The sequence below is a fragment of the Daphnia magna genome, linkage group LG4 (assembly GCF_020631705.1).
Source record: "Daphnia magna isolate NIES linkage group LG4, ASM2063170v1.1, whole genome shotgun sequence".
Taxonomy (NCBI): domain Eukaryota; kingdom Metazoa; phylum Arthropoda; class Branchiopoda; order Diplostraca; family Daphniidae; genus Daphnia; species Daphnia magna.
The window spans coordinates 11,992,806-12,011,183 of NC_059185.1; the positions used below are offsets into that span (position 1 = coordinate 11,992,806).

Sequence of the window (18,378 nt, forward strand, 5' to 3'; positions counted from 1 at the left end):
CATCTACCAATTTTCCAATGGCCACTTGAAGGAGCGATTTCAAGAGGTAGTTTTCGAGTGGCGTTTTAAAAAAAGGAAGAACAACTTTAATTCGTTCGATTTTCGATGAAAAGCTTAGTGATTATTATTAATAACCTGAAGGGATCCCTCCCGAATGTGAGAAATAATTAAGCGAAAGTTGCCACTTTTAGCCGCTAGGCGTCGTGGCGCCTCAGTGCAAATCCTACCCACCCCCTTCACGCAGCGTCGTTTCGAGTCCCGGAGGAGGGAGAGTAGGGGAGGGGTAAGAACTGAATCTGTTATCGAGCGGCCAGTCCTCCATTCCTCCTCTTCCGTCTGATTCTTCCGACTCGATTCACTTCTAGCCTCTCTCTCTCTCTCTCTCCTCTCTTCCGTCTCTGCGTCGTGACGTCATTACATCAATAACTGGAGCTTTTTACGTGCTCCTGCTGCTACCTCTCAAACCCTACACTAGGCGGCCATAGTTTCAACACCTTCAACAACCCTGCCGGAATAAAAAAAAAAAGGCGAAGCGCGTGCCCGTCTCTTCCAGCGTCGTCGTCGTGTTGGGCAACGTCTCTTCGTTCACTTCCAGCCACCATCACGCGCAACAAAGAGTCATGGGTGCGTCTCTCAAGGCCAACAACAACCGCTGCCACTACACCACAGCAGTGTCGTCTCTGTCGTCCTTGGTGGCCTTATGGCTGATCCTGATCATTATCTCGCCAACAGGTTTTTTCAACATCTTTTCTCTGCTTTTCTAGTCTAAAAAAGAACAACTTTTGTGTCAAATTCTTACTTTTATAGCATTGATGATAATGATTGCCTTCCATCTGTCTGTGCACTTTCGGTAGCCGAGGGCAGTATCAGCTGTTACACGTGTTCATCACGAAACGGCACCAACATGAGCTGCGAAGATCCTTTCCATCCAGCCACGTCCGTTTACGAAACCGGTTGCATGGTGCCCAAAGAAGGTCACGTGGGCAAATTTCCGGCCAATTTCTGCGTTAAGGTCGTCGGCACGGTCTGTAAGTCCAAGTCTAAATGACTATTCTTTCCTACAAAAACCGATTAGTGTTCCATCTCTTGACGACCTCGTGCAGTTTTTTGTTTCCCCTTTTTCGTTGATCCTAATGATCGACTAACGATTTTCTTCACTATTTTCAAACCGTTTTTGTCTCATTTTTGGATTTGTTGTTATACCTTGATTGACCCTTTAGATGGCACCAGAGAAAAGCTAGTCATCCGCACATGCACCCTGGAAAACGTAAATAATAGCAATTTATTTCTTTTCAAAAACATTTGAAATAAATTAAAAATATTTACCTTTTCCCCCCAACTAAATCAGATGGAGAATCAGTGCGGAGAATTTAAATACGAACACGAAAGTCTGGCCGGATGCATTTTGACTTGCCAGAGCGACGGATGCAATCCGGCGACCAACTTGATGCCAATCTTGTCGTCAGTCTCGTTCTTCCTAATCTACAGCGCAATAATGCTACTAGCCAACGCATCAACAGTTTGATGAAATTAACTTCCTCGTTCGTACAATTTATTCTAAGTCATATCTGTCTTTCTCCTGCGTTTTTTGATCAAAAAATTTTTTTTAATTATTATTATTCAACTGTATTGAATTAATTATTGAAAAAATAAGAAGAAGAATGGCCGCTTTTCCGATTAGTATTATAATAAATTTGTTCGAACCACCTGCTGATATAATTGAAGACTAGATTAAGATACTGGAATAATGGGCCGTTCGTGGCGGAAAAAGATTCTGGCGCTATTCAGGTTGTAGAATAATAATTGAAATTCCTGGAACAAACAGGTAAATGAAGCCCAATTTGTTAATCAACTCCAATTTATTAGTTTTTACCTGCTGATAAGTGTCCAGTCGGTGGAGCGTCAGTGACAGGGTGTCCTGACTTGCCTGCGATTGGTGTCCGGCAATTTTTCGTTCGCGTTCAAAAAATTCGCTGACGGATGAAAACCATTGCAGGGCGTCGAAATCCTTCCATTGATTCAGAACGGACAAACAATAGGCCAATCCCATGGCCAATCCGTCGTCGGTGAAAGTGGACGTTTCCTGTTTGTTCTTTTTCATCAGCTTCTCTTTACAGGTGACGATGTGTTCCACGTAGTTGACTGTCACCGGTGGAACGATGACGTAAAAATGGCGTAAATGTGAATGACGGGGATCACGGAAAAACGGGCGGAACACGTCGACCAGAAGTTTGAAATAGTCGGAACTCTCAGACAGGTTTTGAGCCAAATCGTCCAGCACCTTATCCAACGCTTTGCTGGACAATTCGGACAGGCTCGAGAGAGCCGGATTGGCTTTGGCTAACGATTCGAATAACCCGTCGGCCATATCCATCGTATCGTTGTGATTCTTCAAGCTACTGGAACTGCTTCCCAGTTGATGATCTACTCCGGATTCGTTGAGATAAACGAGTTCCGCCAAATCCGGAACTGGAGCTGCAATTTTCAAACAAACATTTTTGAGAATGGACTGCTAAAGAGATTTGAATCTTAAAAATGATTAAAAAAAATACCACAGGATTCAGCGCTGCAATGAATGGACCCACTTCTCAGCATTCGTACGTAGCCAAGGGCGTTGCCCAGGTGAGTAATGAGTATGCGAAATTGATCCAGATAACTCAATCCGATAGAGTTGAGTCCTAATTTGCGGATGCCTCGATGGAATTTCTCTGCCCGTTCGTACGGATATTTGAGAGCAGAATCTTTGCCTTCGCTCAATTCGCGTAGATAACGAGCGTCCTTCATTAGCCTTGATTTAATATGCTCGTCATAAAGAAACCTTTAGAAAATAAACAAAATTAAAATCCTTATCTCAAAAGGTGAAAAAAATTTTAAATTACTGAGAAAAGACGAAAAACTTTTTGCGCAGAAATTGATAAGTGAAATTAACGGCCGTGTTGACGACACCTGAGCCGTGAGTCCTTATCGAATTAGCCGCGTGTTTGATCCCGATCGTGCTCAAGTGTTTGCTGGTACTCGACTGCTCGACAAAGAACTGGTTGTTGAGATTGTATCCAAAGCGGGCCACAAACAGGTGGATATTTCGCATAATCTCCAGGACGTCGAGGCCTTGCTCGAGGGTTTGACTGGGCAGTCTATCGGGTAACGGTTTCAAATTGAAAGCCGATCCAGCCAAGATCCTCATCTGCCCATACTTTCGCCAATCATGCGACGCCAGCGCAGCGAGATTGTAAAACGTTTTGCCGAGATATTGTTCCACCTCGTGCGGGACGTTCACCTGTTCGTGCGAGCCCAACGGCAAGTCTCCCAGCGTATTCAAACAAGGAGGTTCTTTGAACGGATTGCGTGGTGTCGGATGAAGATGGGCGTGCGATTGGATGCGCAATTCCGTCTCGACTGCAGCACACAACGGCTCCAAAATATGAAGTTCCAGGGCACGACGGATGAATTGCTGATGGCTATCCACCAGTTGAGATGGATGTGAAAGATGTTTAACACTTCCAAGAGCTCTTTGGCAGTCCATGGCGGCCAGTAAGGTCTGCCCCAATCGAGACGATTCAATACGTCGTTCGCGGGCATCGGGCAGGTACGTATTAACGAGTGATTTATGCCAATAAAACACTTCGCAATCAGCCAGCTCTGCTAAACGATGGCGGATTCCGATCGACATGAGCTCCATTTTCTGCAACCGATGGGCCAGTAGAGACAATTCTTCGTCGCGAAAAGCAGTGCAAGCAATAGCCAGGCTAATGCGGATCGTTGAAACACGTAAAGCTGTGCACGGTCCAGCCAGAGTTCTCTCTGCCAGTGCCAAAGCCGAACCGATAGATTTGCGTGGTCGTTTTTTATTGTTCTGTTCGCTGGCTAATTTTCTGGCTGCAAGTTGGACTACTTCCAAGACGGAACGGCGGAGTTGCTGCTGAAGATGCATCCATGACTGTGGATACTCGGTCAGCTGTTTCTCAATTGCCTTTTGTAAAGTTTTGATGAGCTCAAACGTTTGAAAAGCGGCCACGACAGTGCCTTTAGATATGACGGGCTGGATGGCTAAATGAAGGTTCAATAACAATCGAACTATACCGCTCAATCTGGACACGTAACGTAGTCCTTGGAGAACTAAACAGCATTGATTAGTTAATTCTTCTTGGCTGTTGACATGTTGGCTGCTCAATCGCGAGAGCCACAATACGATTTTTGTGTTCCACATTTGAACATCTTTAGCCAGTTGCTGTGAACGTTGGCGGACATACTGGAACCGGGCAGAGGCGACATTTTCCAGCATTTTGGCGTCAACAGCGCGATCTCCTCGGGGTAGGTAAAGAGAAAGGAACTGATCCGGGAACCAAAGACATGATCCCACCAATGGAACGGCTACGATGGAATTTTTGGCCACATCGAGAATTGTTTTAAGTTGTCTGTTATCCACACGAAGGCCGAGATGAGCGTGCAGGATGAATAAGCATACAACGTTGAGAAATTTTTGCATGTTTTCAAGATTATCTCGTTCGCCTTCTTTGTCTAGCCGGAATGATAGTTCTTCTAAGAAACCTTTAATATTTGCTGAAAATTCGTCTAATAAGACTTTGTTGTTGTTGGTAGGGAAGCTCTGGGTCACGCATCTCAGAAATAGCGTCCCCGAGAGAGTTTTTTCTGTTATTTCATCGAGAGACAAGTCCAGCAGCCTCAAGTCTTCTGGTGTAGTGTCGAAATTGGAAGCGTTATGTTCAATGGATCTCACCACATGCTGCAACTGGGCAACGTGTTCTCTAAGCAAATTGTTCCGATTGATGATGGAATCCAAATTCACCAAGACAGACTGCGTGAAAAGACAGGTTTTCTCATTTAAGGAAAAAACAAAAGAATAAACATGATTCATACCAGCACACACCCCATTCTTTCAAAAATAATTTTAAAGTGGGTATCCCCAACTTCAAAATATTTTGGTCCTACATTAGAACTGCAGTACAATCTAGAGAGCTGACCAACCACATTTTTAATAACTTTGTAACAGTAGTTTACAAAGTTTAACAGTTTCTGCAAGGTTTCAACCATTCTTCCAGCACACACATGGCTTTCTCCAGCTTGGAGAGTCTTTTCATCCACACCCTCACCATAATAGAGGAAGGGGTAATAGAATGATCTTCCTTCTTCAACAAGAAAGTCCATCTGCATGTAGAAAAGAAAATTGTGTAAAAGACAATTAGCAAACAATATTGAAGGTGACCAACGCATAATCACAAAAACACACATACTTCGCTGACTAAGTGTCCTAATGCAAGAACAACTTTCCTCAGTTCTTCATGATCAGAACGGACAAGGTTGACCAAAGAAAGATCTTCCGTGGGAACAGAGTCTAGGCAGATAATTTGATTGGCATTTTCATTGCCCAAACTTTCGTGAAGTTGGGATAAGGCCTCTAGCTCTGTACCACATTTGACCATGAAATCACTGAACTCTCTCGTGACATATTCTTTCGCAACTTCTAAGAAACATGAAAAAAAAATGTAGTGAGCAAATCTAAAAACCTAATGGACAAGAATCAACTAACTTTCAGCAGCGTATCTGCCATATTCGTGGCTGCCAGAAGAATTGCCGTTCACCCCAACCATTTTTTATTTTATTTTATTTTATAACAAAACCTTTTAAGGAAGTTAACACAAGGAATCAATTAAATCATTTGTAAATGCCCAGACATATAAAAATACACGCATGCTCTTCGAAAGAAAAAAAAAACAGGGGGAAATTCTTTAAATTCTAGGAATCCGTCGTCTGGTATAACAGGCAAAGTTGCCTGATTTGACTTAAACTGTTTCGATGAAGATAACAAAAAAAAAAAAAAAAAAAAGCAAATAGACGTCGATGGTTAATTCATTTTTTAAGCAACAGAATCAGCGATGGTTTCCCACGGTCTAAACATCGTGAGAAAAAAATTTTTTCGAATCTAGAAATCGATTGGGGATTAATCGCCCTCTTACCACTCGCCTCAATCCAATATGATGAAAACTAATGACGCCGGGTTGATCTTGTTTTATACAGCCCCATCGGGAATTAAAGAGTTAGATAGGGTTGGGTGATTCACACCACCCCGAAAAATGGGTGGGTGCTATATGCGAACGTACGTACCGTACGTATCAAATGGTGAGAAAAAAGTGAACGCGCAAGGTCACACTCCGGAGCTAAGAGCAGATAGCGGTTTGACTTAAACAACCCACCTGAGATACAGTTTGGGGGGTCTCGACGGAGGGTTCGATCGTAGCGGACTGACGAGGTGCGAAATCGGAGAATTTTCTCACGATTCCGCCCCGCACATTCTGTGCAATAATTCAGGTGAAAACAGAAAAATGAATCGAACTTGACTGATATCCTGGCGCCCGTCGCTCCACCCACCCCAACCCCCTCGTTGACTTTGTTTCTGGAGTCCACCGTATATGTAGCTGGACAGGGTGACCAAAGTATTTATTCCCGTCCTGGATATCAAGCCGAGTACAACACTTTTTGTTTTACTTCTTCTTAGTTACACATCAATTACTCGTACGGCTTTGTTAAGTGTGTACACCTTGTGTGCATGGCTCGTCGCTTCAATTGATTTCTTCCGTGATTGAGAGGATTCAGTGTTACACTTGTGCTGATTTCGGATATCATCACTCCGATACTTTTCTCGAGTTAACTATTTAAAAAAAAAAAATGCGTTGCCACTGGATCAGTGTTTTGTTCTTTGCTGTCATCACCATTCCTAATTTCGTTTCATCCACTTGGTGGTAAGTTGAAATTACCTGTTTAAGAAATCAAAAATTACTATCAGCTTTTCTACCAGAAGAAAAAAAAAAGGGGTTAACCGATTATGTTTAGGGAAGTTGTAATAATGCCCGCCGTTTATAACGGAATTTAGCTCAATTTTATACTCGTGAAACGATAACAATTTTGCTAGGGTTGCCTTTTATTTTTAGTAAGTAAATCCTCGGGTTGAAGGGTGTCTCAGTTTCCTATACGCTCGATTGCCCAATGTGATGTAAGGCTTCGATAATTACTTTGTTAGAGTGCGTACCGCTAGAAAGAAAAAAATAAACCAAATCCCGTAGTAGTGTCCTACCATATTGGTCAAACTTTGGCACGGATATTATAAACCAATTAGCCGTGTACCATCACAAACAAAAAAAAAAACCCTTTTGTTTCCAATAATAAATAATATTCTTTTGAAAACAACAAGGTTCCTGAGCAAATTTCAACTGGGCACAGCAACTAATCCGAGAATGTATTGCGACCACATCCCCGGCATGGAACGCAAACAACGACGGCTTTGCCAGAAGCATCCGGATCACATGATCCAGGTTGGCGAAGGTGCTGCTACCGGAATCAAAGAATGCCAGTATCAATTCCGTCAACACCGATGGAATTGTTCCACCATCGATAGGGATGCCTCCGTCTTTGGGAAATCCCTCGTGAAATGTAAGTTTTGATTTTGCCAAGTTTCTCAAATGAAAACGCCGACTAATTTCGATTGTGTTTGGAATAGCTGGAAGTCGGGAAGCGGCTTTTGTGTACGCCATCAGCTCGGCTGGAGTCGTCCATTCCATCTCTCGGGCTTGCAACCGTGGGGATCTTCTCAACTGCGCTTGCGACAAGACAAGACTGGGCAAGCACCACGACCAGCAAGGTGAATTCGCCTGGGGGGGATGTTCCACTAACGTTCGCTATGGAAGCAATTTCGCTAGGCAATTTATCGATGCCCGCGAGCGAAAGATGCGAGATTCTCGGGCTTTGATGAACCTACACAACAACCGAGTCGGTCGCAAGGTAAGAATACACAAAGCAGATTTATTTTGTTGATGTTCAGAAATAAATGTTTTACTTTACTATGTAGGCTCTTCACAAATTGATGAGGCATCAATGCAAATGTCACGGAGTATCGGGAGCTTGCAACGTTCGCACTTGCTGGACCACTCTGCCGGAATTCCGCGAAGTTGGTTCTTACTTGAAGGAGAAATACGATGTTTCCTTAGAAGTGAGCTCTGATCCTTCTGGAACTACACTCATCACAGCTGATCATCTCAACGACAACCGGAAGAGTCTCAAGACCAATCCACCTCAAGTTCACGATCTCGTTTACCTGGAACACTCGTCGGACTATTGCTCCTTTGACCCTTTAATTGGTTAGTGACATTAGTTAAATTCTCAAATTTTAATCGACCAAACTAATACCACTTTTTAAAATCCCAGGTTCGATTGGTACAGCCGGAAGACCATGCAATAAAACATCGAAAGGTATCGATGGATGCGATTTGTTGTGCTGCGGTCGTGGCTACGACACCAGACGAGTTCTCGTGACAACACCTTGCAATTGCACCTTCAAATGGTGTTGTTCCGTCGAATGCAAAACGTGCACGCAGTGGAAGGACGAGCATTTCTGCAAACCATTGCAATCGTTCGAACTCAACAAATTCAATTCGACTAAACAACAGAACCAACCGCCACAGGAATGACACTTGACTCGTATCTAATTCTAAATGTTATTATGTTGTCGAAATATTTCTTTGGCTTGTCTTTTTATCCGTCTCGGTGAGCGCATTGTATATAGTATCAAATTTAAAGTATCTGAACAGAAATTAACGTCTTAACAATTGCTGAACAATGGTTCTTTTTCTTTCTTAAAAAAAGATACTTTTAAGTCCATTTGCTGAGATTCTATCCAAAAACAGCTCTGCCAATGAAAAGAGCCAAGTCTTGAGAGACAATTAAGAGATAAAAAAATTATAAAATACGTAAGAAAATATTCTTATTCTTCTTGAAAATGGTGGACGTGACACCACTATTAATGGCTGAGGCTGATTGAGGTGGAGGCTGAAGGGAAACCCCCAACGGCCCTTCGTTAGGAGATTGTCATTAGCTCGTTACTTTTTAAATGTTCTTACCATAATTTCTAGATTCTTCGTAATATAAGTGTAATTTAATGTATTCAATTTTAAGTATTGAAGCGTGTATAAAATGGCGGGAGCAGACGGGAGCTACTGGCGCCACATTGCTGATTGCCTGATTCTTACAATAATTTCAATTAAAACCCTGGCTTAATTAAAAAACAATCTATCAAATAAAATAAAACAGATTTAATAAAATTAATAAAAATAAAAACAAAGAGTAAAATTTCTTTTAATATACAATGATGAATTGACGACACCGCCTCCGTTCACGATTCACGCCATGCTGTTGCGTACAACGTATCTTAAGCCACGTTCAGACTACAGCCTTTTTGAGCGTTTTACGTACTACGTATAACGTTTTTACGCTCCGAGTTACGTAGCTGGGAACGGAAGAGTGTTCAGACACAACGCTCTACGTAGTACGTAATACGTAAACTCAAAACGTAGTCAAAACGAAGTCAAAACTGAGCGTACGTAAAAATGAGATTGATCTCATTTTTACATAAGTTTTTGGGACGTTCTACGCACTACGTAGCCAAAATCTATTACGCTTGTCTACATTCTTTTGTTTTTTTCAGGTTTTCTCTCCTGTTTATTCATTCTGGGATATGTCAGGTGTAGAATTGTAAATTTAATAATTAATTTTTTTAATTTTTTTTTAAAATAAATATGGGGCCTACTAAAGTTGCCAAAAAGAATTCCCCTAACAAATTCAAGTCACCCCCCAAAAAATCACCGATAAAGAAAATCAAAAAGTAAATATTATGTCATGAAATCTTTTGCAACTATTTTTGTTTATTGCTTATTCTATTTTAGGTCTTCAAGAAATTGGTCAGAAGAAGAACGTTTTGTCCTCAGAACTTTTATCAATAAATATAACAAAGAGCTACAACAGGTACAAAAATCTACAGCAGACGCTAGAATCTCCGCAGAATCTAGCCTACTCTACGTAAATTTGACAGTGTAGTCTGAACAGTCTACGAACACATTTACGTAAATATGGCTCCGTAAAAAACGCAGCGAAATTTACGAAGTACAAACGTAAACTTTTAACGTTATACGTTATACGTTATACGTAGAAAAGAGCTGTAGTCTGAACGATACTTTACTGGCGCGACATAAAGACCAGAATCGTAGTGAGTGTTTCCAAACATGGCATCTGGTGGTCGAAATGTGAAGTTTGCTTGCTCTTTGCAGCTTTTTTAAAAGTGATTTGCACTCTGCACTCTGCACTCTGCACTTTTGCAGTAGCAGTACCCCGATGGTGAGGTTGATGTGTGGTCGGCATTTTCGAATGATCAAAACCAAGTCGGTTGATTTTTCAAAAACCATCCTGACATGGTTATTTCAATCCTGAGTAGGTAAGTTTATTGTATTAACTATTAGGTACAAAGTTGAAACTATCATTAGCTTCCCTAATATCTGCTTTGCTCAGTGCTGCATGCTGCATGTGGTAGGTGGTTGGTAGTTTTTGCTGCTCCAAACTGAGTAAAGAGTATGCACGTACAGCAAAACCACACATATACAGTTCAGTTGTTTCAATTCTGAGTTGTTGTGAATCAATCGTGCAATTGCTTCGAAATTGTAATACTTGTGGCGAAACCTTTCACGGATTCCCGTAAAATACTTGTTGGGATCCATTTATCAATATGGCGCGAGCATTGTCTGTCTGTGGCGAGCCCGTCCAGTTCGCGGGAAAACCCATTGGCTCGCCATACAACTCGCACATTTCCACTTAGGTCTAAACTGGGAAATTCAACATGTGCTATAGTTGATAATAATTGATGAATTTTGTATTCACTATTGTCAGTTCCATTTTCTTTACCAATAGAGGATTTAGTTTTCCATAAATCTTGATATAATGACTGTTTCCATTATTTTCATTATAGGTAGGATGAATTCTCCTCAATGTGCCTTTCCTGTCGCAGCATTTATTTGTTTCTATGCAGCTAGAGTTTAATTTTCAAGTGACTTCTGAGTTGCTTCATATGATTACTAAGGTAGGTGTTGTTCATTAACATTAAATTGAGAAATGCTATAACGATTTTGTATTGGAGAAATTTTAGATTTCTTATCATATTCTCTACTTTTTGTACTCAGCTGGAACACTTAAGCAAGACTGACAATGCATTATTCACATCAGTCCTTAGCTTTAGGAGTGTGTGGGGTAGCTCAGTGATAGTAAATGAGATACTCTCTTTTCCGGCAAAGATGATTGGTCTTTGAAAATCAAGAATAGTGGACAGTCATTTAACTCAGATTAAATGTCTAATTTGGTTCGACATACACATCGTTTCTCTCGACCTTAGACAACATATAGGCTACATTACCCTAAGTCTTAACACTTGCTAAGCAGTGCAACTGCAACAGTTCTAACAAAGCTTGTTCTTAAGCATCAATTTTTCTTTTTGCAAATTTCTTTACACTACCAATATGTAGTGGAATAAGAACATGCTCAACTAATTATTTCTGCATTTGCAAGTTTTACTAGAATTCAAATTGATTTCGTTTTTCTATTCAATTCATTTGACAGACCAGTATGTGCCTACTCACAGTTCACCTGTCCAGTATTGGCAATTATGGGATTCCTGAAAGCCATCTTCCTTTATGGAGCAACATGTCCCGATGACAGAAGGTAGGCAAATCTGCATTATCTTCAAGTAGATCGTGTTTTCAATATTCTAAATCTATAATGCCAGCTTTGTTTTGCTCGATTCTATTTTCATCCACCATTTACTCTCCTAGTGGCAATGACATTTCATGAGGTGGGAAAGAAATGTTGGAAGAGTCTTGTTTTGTCTGAGATTTATTACGTTATATCGAAAGCCTGCTCATAGCTCTATGCTGGTCACGATGAAACTTTCAGGCTGCTAGTAAAACCTCTGTCGTTAGCTTTTGCACATTTTTTGCTTTCGATCAGTTGTTAGGCGCACTCATTTTTGTTTTTCTTCGTTCGGGGATTACTGTACAAAAAAAAACGGGAGGTTTTGGGTCGGGGCGCAAGAGTTATTTTCCGCCCGGTGGGAGCGCCTCTTGCGGGTGTGTTGTTTCACGTCACGCAGAAACTCGTTTGTTGATAGATGGCAGTGCTACCACGCGCAAAATCACTCAACCGCCCCGACCATGCCTCGACCCAAAACCCTTGGTTTTTTGTATAGTATTCCCCGCAAAAGAGTATTCCTTTCTGATATTTTTTTCCTTTATTTTTTAGATTTTGATTTTTGGGTTGGATCTGGCAACGTTTTCTAGTGTATCCATTATCCTGGTGCGGTATCAAGTGGAATGGAAGTACAGCAGCACATTACAACGAAAACTATTGAATTTCCAGACTTAGTTTTTTCCAAGGAATTCACCGTTTCTTAGTTTTTTCCAAGGAATTCACCGTTTTTTACCAGTGAGGTATTACAAGACAAGAAATTGTTGTTCCAAGGGTGTTAAAGTAAACGAGATAGTTCGATATTGCAGTCAGAAATTTTCAGTCTCAATTTATGGAAATGAATTTACACCGAGTGACCCAAGTTCAACTTTGACAAATGACGTGGACTTCTGCATTGGGAGTTAATTTAATGGGAAGTCTTTGCTATCTTCTATTTAAAAAAAAATAATAAGAGTTAATAATTTAATTGCATGAATTTTACAGGATATGATTATTGCAGTTCTTGTTACCATTGCAGCAGCTGTTTTCTTGTCATGTACACACCGCAATATCTCCTTCACTAGTAACCTCCAGATGGGTTTCATAATTGTTTGGTGAGTGATTTTTCCCAATCCTTATATTAGAGTGTAAACATGTCTTTTTTATGTATTGTGAGAGTCACAGACTATGACTGATGTGATGCAATGCTTAAAGAAATCTCCCGTCATATTGTTTTTCTCATTTAGTGAACATTCTTTTATCGTTGTAGATTTTGTTGAGTTTCGTGATATCCGTGTCATTTCCCCTAAACGCTGCATTATTCACAACGACGTGTGCATTGAAAGCACAAACTGACGTTTAAACATCGTTTGTACTAAAAAAAATAGGGCATTAGTTAAATTTAGTAACAGGTTTCCCTCCCATTGAGACAAATTTAGACACGCGTGTCAAGAAAATTAGTGAATGGCAATTAGTGCGTGGTGACTGGATGAGGGGGAAAAGTGACGTTGATAGGACTCATTTCGTAATTCCTGTAACATCTGGTTATTCCTCCCTATGACACAACAATTTTCACACGCACAAGATATTGTCACACGAATTAGTTCATGTTGACAGGACAGTAGGTCGGAAAAAATAGCGTTGATAAAACTTCTGTCAGTTATTTTACAGCTTTTGTAACAATTGGGTGTTCTGCTGACTGATAGTTCGTAAAAACAAAACAAATGTGTATGTATAGAAAATATAAATCTATCAATGGTAAAAGAAAAAAAAAATGTAATTTAACTTGCATGAGCAAATGATCATAAAATGGAATGGTTTTTTTCCTTTTTTTTTTTAAGTAGATCTCTTACCATGGATGTTGAAGTCGACCCTGGTGTGTCGGTCTGCAGCAAGGCCCCCGACCTATGGAGAAGCCCCAACCCTAACCCAACCAAGAAGAAGCAAAGATCAATTGCGTTGCGTCTGGCACACTTAGACCCTGAACAGAACACTTGGCGCCATAAGTGGCTGACTCAAAAGTACAATCCCAGAATTGACTGAAGCATTACCTAAGCTCTGTGGAATCCCACCTGGTAACATGATTGTAGCATTCGTTCGTCAAGCCTTCACGAACGAAAGCAGCAATTATGAAATCAGCATTAGCAAAGCAGCTTGAGCGTGATGTTATGCTATAAGTGCTCAGTTGTATTGATTGCTATGGATCTACGTAATTATTGAGAAATTCACTATCCATACTTAGGTCATAAATTTTCATGTTTTACCCTTTAGGTATGAGCTACCGGAAATGCTTGGGACACCGAACGCTTGCTGTGTTCGGTGTTCCCTTCATTAGTCAAGTGTCTTGGGAAGGTAGGGGATCAGTTAAACCATTGCATAGTGACACGTACAAACTTTTTTTTTTTTTTTTTTTTTTTTTTTTTCAGAATAATTCATGGGGCTTCTAAATTGCCCTATGCCCTACAAAACGAGCGACTAACCATACCTAGTAGGCGACGTCAGGATCGTATATTTATCAAGGGCAATGACCACCTCCTGAGTGGTTTTACGTACAAATCGGATGTATTCGGATTGGAGTTGGCTGGTTGCTTGAAAAAAGAAGATTTCAGTCGTCACCTTGGGTTGCATTGTATTGATTGGTGCATAGCAGATACTATGTGTAATACGTCTTATTTATCAAATCAAACAGAAAAATTGCTGATGTATTTTTTAGCTTTAGATACAAATAACATGCCATAGCCTTTGTGGCCTAATGGATAAGGCACCGGCTTCCTAAGCCGTGGATTGGAACTTCATTTCTCGCCAGAGGTAATGAGATATTTGTTATTAAATATTTCGTGTCACGGTCTATATAGAATCACGTTCCAATTACAGATATTTATATCGGTGTGTAATACTAGGCCAAAGCAGCGTAACGAAATATGTTTTATATAGAGTTACTCTCGATTACTTAAATAAGGTTGCATAATTTAGATCTATTGCAAAAAGAAGACGAAGACTAAAACCACAAACGCTGGAACAAAATCTATTTATTGTATCAGTATCAGGTAGAAAAACAAGTCCAAATTTCAATTATCTTCCAAGTATAGCGCGCCTTCAGAACTTGAAACGACTTATTTGAAGACAAAACCTTCATTTCAACTAAGTTGGCTCACCGTCGTCGAAAAGGTTTGAACAATCCTTAACACTCGCTGCCATCGTCATAAAGTAATTAAGTTTCGCGGTGATCCTCATCTCGAATTTTTGATAAGCATTTTTAATGAAATTTAAGTGCGTACCGTCACAGTTTTTCCAATACAGGCAAACTAATTCCGTCAAAGAGGATCATTGCGAGACATAAGTTATTTTGTGTTTGAGATAGTGCCTAGCATTGTTCAAAACTCTTCGGCGTCGATGAACATCTGCACCTACAGGTTTATCGACAAGTTCCTTTGAATTACCATACAGGGAAAAGGCGTCGCATCAAATAGAAAAGGAGTTGATTCGATATCCTGCGGAATCCCTGTTTGCTTCATGTAAGACGTTTGAGAGTCGGGAACAAGAGATAGTAGCCATTTTGATTGATAATACCTTTTGTTTCTTGACGACTTTTGCGTTAATAAGCGAAGATGTTCGGGAACAAGACTCGTGAAAAGCTTTTGGACATGTGGAAAGATTAATGTAAAGAAAAACTCGGGGCAAGTTTGGAGGGATTGTAGGAAGGATTGCACAACTAACGTTCATCGATTCATCTTCTAATTACGGTGGTAACACGTAAATTAAGCACTAACGTTATTGAATCTTTTTCTGTAATTTCAATTTGTTTCACATATAGTTCTTATGCTTCCGTCGTTTTTCAAATTCTCATAACTTCGCGAAATTCGTTTTTGACCAGTTGACTACAATTGGGTTTCGTTTTGCGTTACTAATGTTTACCTAACGCCTGCTTTTATCTAAATCACGTGAACGGGAATTTTGAATAAAAAAGAAATACAGAGGTAAGTTGAAAGTTCAAATAAAGCTAATCAAGTTCAAAGTTTGAGCAAGTGAGTAGAACGTAATTATGTTGTTTAATTGTTTTTGCATAACGCTATTTAGAGAAATCAAATTGGAAATCTCGAAGAAAAGTTTGCTTCGTTATTAGTGGCAGATTGATTAGGCTGGATTGCTAAGCTAGAATCCTTCCTGCATGATAAAATTTGGAATGCGACAGTGGACCCCCCGACACCAGAAATATGAGAGCTCCCATCCCATGGAATTCTCTGTCGAAATGTTATCCAGAAATGTTTGAAACTTCGTATTAGGGCCATTGACATTATTTAACGAGGATGTGGCTACAACAGTTCCCTGACGACAACCGCATTCGCAGTTGCACCCCAAGATGTTGCAACGTTCAACCCCCCAGTACGGAGTTCCAGCTGTGCCATCACGACAACAGCATTTGGTAACCTTGTAGCAACAATCGGCACCCACCAGTCCACATGTAATAGCGAAAATAGCGAAAACAACAGAGATGCTGCACGTAAGTGTTATCTTTAACATGTTTCAGTCTGCGGGATCATAAATTAAAAAATCAATTAGCATTTATCAAAACTATTAGACTAATCTAGTGGGGTTCGTTTTTAAGCAAAATATAGTGAGAAATGGGAAAAGTAAAAGAAAAGTGTTTTGAACTTATCAATTTTTCAAACGACAATCGGACATAGCTTTTGGTTTGATCAACGAGAAATCGATGCATGTGAATGTCGGGATCGGTTTCAGCTTCTTTTATAGCGAACGAGAGATTTAGAAGGGCGTAAAGTGTTTTATGGCTACGTTGATTTGAACACTACTAATGCGTAAATCAAATGGAATCATGTTGAATAATTAAAGTGAAAGCATTTGTGTACCATTTGAACAGGCTGTAAAGCCGATTAGTAATCAATAATCGAATGCAATTGCACGCCGTGTCTCCTAGGTTGCTAAGTTTCAGTCGCATTACGGTAATTTAGTCGACTTCACTATTTAAATGAATTGTAAGGGCTGCTGCCAAAACTATGACAAGGCCAACTCTCATAACTTTCCTTTTTACGTTTCATTATGTCCTTAACGTCGCAGATGCAGGGCAAGTCTATCAAATGTTTGTTTTTTTTTTGCGCTTTGGTCCTGTTACGGAGTAATGTTAAGTCGATTTTATAACTTGCGTGGATTTATTTTAATGCCCTTTGAAAAATCAACCATAGATGGCGTGGCGAAAACAGACTATCAAAACGGGTTGTTCGAAAGTAGAAAGCAGTCTACCATTAAAGGTAAGGCATTTATCTAATGAAATATTAATAAATTGCATTTCAGTCAAGTTTGCTAGGCTGGAAAAAATTCCTTTCGAATGTGGGGTCCGTGATGGATATTGCAAGAGAAACATTCTGCATTCATGTGTTTTGTGTTTTTTTCTTATTCGAAAGGAACAGCCTAGGAGAGTACAACATTTCTGTGTCGAAAGGATTTCTACTAGAAATCGGGGAGAAATAAACAAAATAATAAAAAGTTAAAAACCCATTAAGTTTACTTCTTTTTGTAAAGAAATGAATTTGACATCGCTGTTGATCAGTTCAGAAATGATGATCATTCTACTTGTTCATCTTGAAGGAGTCGTTGCGTTTTAAAGTCTTGATGATTCTTTGTTTGGTACTTATGTGTACTTACTCGTACTTCTTTTGTTGTTTGCACAAGGCATACAGGGCGAGTTATCAAGACGACAATTGCAAGAGTTTTCTGTCTCTGTCTCATGGTTGTAACCATTGTAACAAGTGAGAAAGAAAGAAAACGAAATGAAAAAACGATCAGCTGGTCGACATTTCGTAGTCTGGTGGAAATGCAAAAGCCACGAACTAATCGCCCATTGTAAACCAAACGTCTGTCAATGGCTGTGCTGTGCTTAAAGAAAACAAAATTCTCTACCCCACTTCCAGGTGAGTTGTTAGATATTTCTTCTCTTTCTTTGCATGTGTAGTTACACCGTGTGTTTAGAGAAACGCCTGAAATCTTGACGACTCCTAGTCTTTTGGGTGTGAGATTTGCTATTTCAATCGTTTCCGTTTTCCTAAATTTTTTTAAGAAGACCCCTTAACTAACATGTATTTTTAAAATGCACTAGATCCACCCTTGCACAGACACAAATATTGTCTCCACCTTTCAGTACTTTATTTTCTTGTCACGTTACATATTTTGGCGCCATTTCTGCTGCAATCGCATTAGAGTTGGAGGCCTTTGTTGACATTGTTTTTTTTTAAATCTTAGCAACAAGCTCCAAATGTGCATCTGTTGTATGGTGTTTTCCCTTTTAATCTAGAGCTGACAAATTCTTTTCTCTCAGATGTGCTTCTTTAGTGTACCGAGTGTTAATTAGAACAAAGCAAAGCTGGCGTGGCCACAGTGGTTTCCTTCATGACAAATTAATGTAATTTTTGAAACATCTCGGTGAATTTTCATAGGGTTTCTATCGTCTTTTCGTTCCTTTCATCCAATCCAAATGTGATATTGTTTTATGTTTTGTTTTCACTGGATGTTCAAACTGTTCGTCGGTTTTGTTTCCGTTTTGCTATCAACTGGAGAACGCAGTCTATCAGCTGATCTTAGAACTATAATTTAAAATCATAGCCTACTTTAATACTGGCCACAAAGCGTACCCTTCTGTGAGGTCCTATATTAGCCACCCAACTACCCTCAGCCGATGGAGACCACGTACCAATTAGATCGGCGTGGCCATTCTCGAAAAGTATTGTATTATCATATTTATTGTATATTTTCGAATAAATATTGTGAATTGCTTATGTTCTTATCACCATTAGCGGTCAAAACTAAATACATTTC

General features: G+C 40.0%; 3 protein-coding genes and 3 long non-coding RNA genes across 26 annotated transcripts; 3 read left to right on the forward strand and 3 right to left on the reverse strand.

The window, feature by feature from the left end:
- Positions 1 to 343: 343 nt before the first annotated feature.
- LOC116920366 lies at positions 344 to 1,706 on the forward strand. Its single transcript, XM_032926592.2, has 4 exons — positions 344 to 732; positions 855 to 1,028; positions 1,221 to 1,267; positions 1,349 to 1,706. Exons 1-4 carry the CDS (start codon positions 621 to 623, stop codon positions 1,523 to 1,525), a joined length of 510 nt encoding a protein of 169 aa, XP_032782483.1. The 5' UTR covers positions 344 to 620; the 3' UTR covers positions 1,526 to 1,706.
- LOC116920197 (WASH complex subunit 4) lies at positions 1,663 to 5,762 on the reverse strand. Its single transcript, XM_032926326.2, has 7 exons — positions 5,549 to 5,762; positions 5,253 to 5,482; positions 4,879 to 5,166; positions 2,880 to 4,816; positions 2,553 to 2,818; positions 1,874 to 2,475; positions 1,663 to 1,812 (listed from the first exon to the last, which is right to left on the reverse strand). Exons 1-7 carry the CDS (start codon positions 5,607 to 5,609, stop codon positions 1,732 to 1,734), a joined length of 3,465 nt encoding a protein of 1,154 aa, XP_032782217.2. The 5' UTR covers positions 5,610 to 5,762; the 3' UTR covers positions 1,663 to 1,731.
- An 862-nt stretch (positions 5,763 to 6,624) lies between these two features.
- LOC116920287 (protein Wnt-2b-A) lies at positions 6,625 to 8,629 on the forward strand. The gene is made up of 5 exons (XM_032926482.2): positions 6,625 to 6,758; positions 7,208 to 7,446; positions 7,514 to 7,794; positions 7,862 to 8,150; positions 8,218 to 8,629. The coding sequence occupies exons 1-5, from the start codon at positions 6,685 to 6,687 to the stop codon at positions 8,478 to 8,480; spliced, it is 1,146 nt and encodes a 381-aa protein (XP_032782373.2). The 5' UTR covers positions 6,625 to 6,684; the 3' UTR covers positions 8,481 to 8,629.
- LOC116920484 lies at positions 6,644 to 8,342 on the reverse strand. 2 transcript variants are annotated; one of them, XR_004392714.2, is made up of 4 exons: positions 8,200 to 8,342; positions 7,855 to 8,141; positions 6,837 to 7,767; positions 6,644 to 6,773 (listed from the first exon to the last, which is right to left on the reverse strand). It is a non-coding gene; the product is annotated as an uncharacterized LOC116920484 (long non-coding RNA). The 2 variants fall into 2 exon arrangements; XR_006645552.1 differs by having other exon boundaries at positions 7,850 to 8,141.
- A 1,399-nt stretch (positions 8,630 to 10,028) lies between the features above and the next one.
- On the forward strand, positions 10,029 to 18,364 carry LOC116920419. 20 transcript variants are annotated; one of them, XR_006645182.1, is made up of 15 exons: positions 10,034 to 10,276; positions 10,805 to 10,915; positions 11,449 to 11,550; positions 12,127 to 12,314; positions 12,556 to 12,665; positions 13,395 to 13,759; positions 13,822 to 13,902; positions 13,977 to 14,209; positions 14,264 to 14,358; positions 14,425 to 14,718; positions 14,998 to 15,065; positions 15,159 to 15,296; positions 15,365 to 15,527; positions 15,628 to 16,051; positions 16,752 to 18,363. It is a non-coding gene; the product is annotated as an uncharacterized LOC116920419 (long non-coding RNA). The 20 variants fall into 20 exon arrangements; XR_006645184.1 differs by having other exon boundaries at positions 14,425 to 14,597; XR_006645187.1 differs by having other exon boundaries at positions 10,035 to 10,276; positions 14,425 to 14,436; positions 14,524 to 14,597; positions 14,998 to 15,296.
- On the reverse strand, positions 11,586 to 12,042 carry LOC116920505. The gene is made up of 2 exons (XR_004392739.2): positions 11,729 to 12,042; positions 11,586 to 11,656 (listed from the first exon to the last, which is right to left on the reverse strand). It is a non-coding gene; the product is annotated as an uncharacterized LOC116920505 (long non-coding RNA).
- Positions 18,365 to 18,378: the final 14 nt, after the last annotated feature.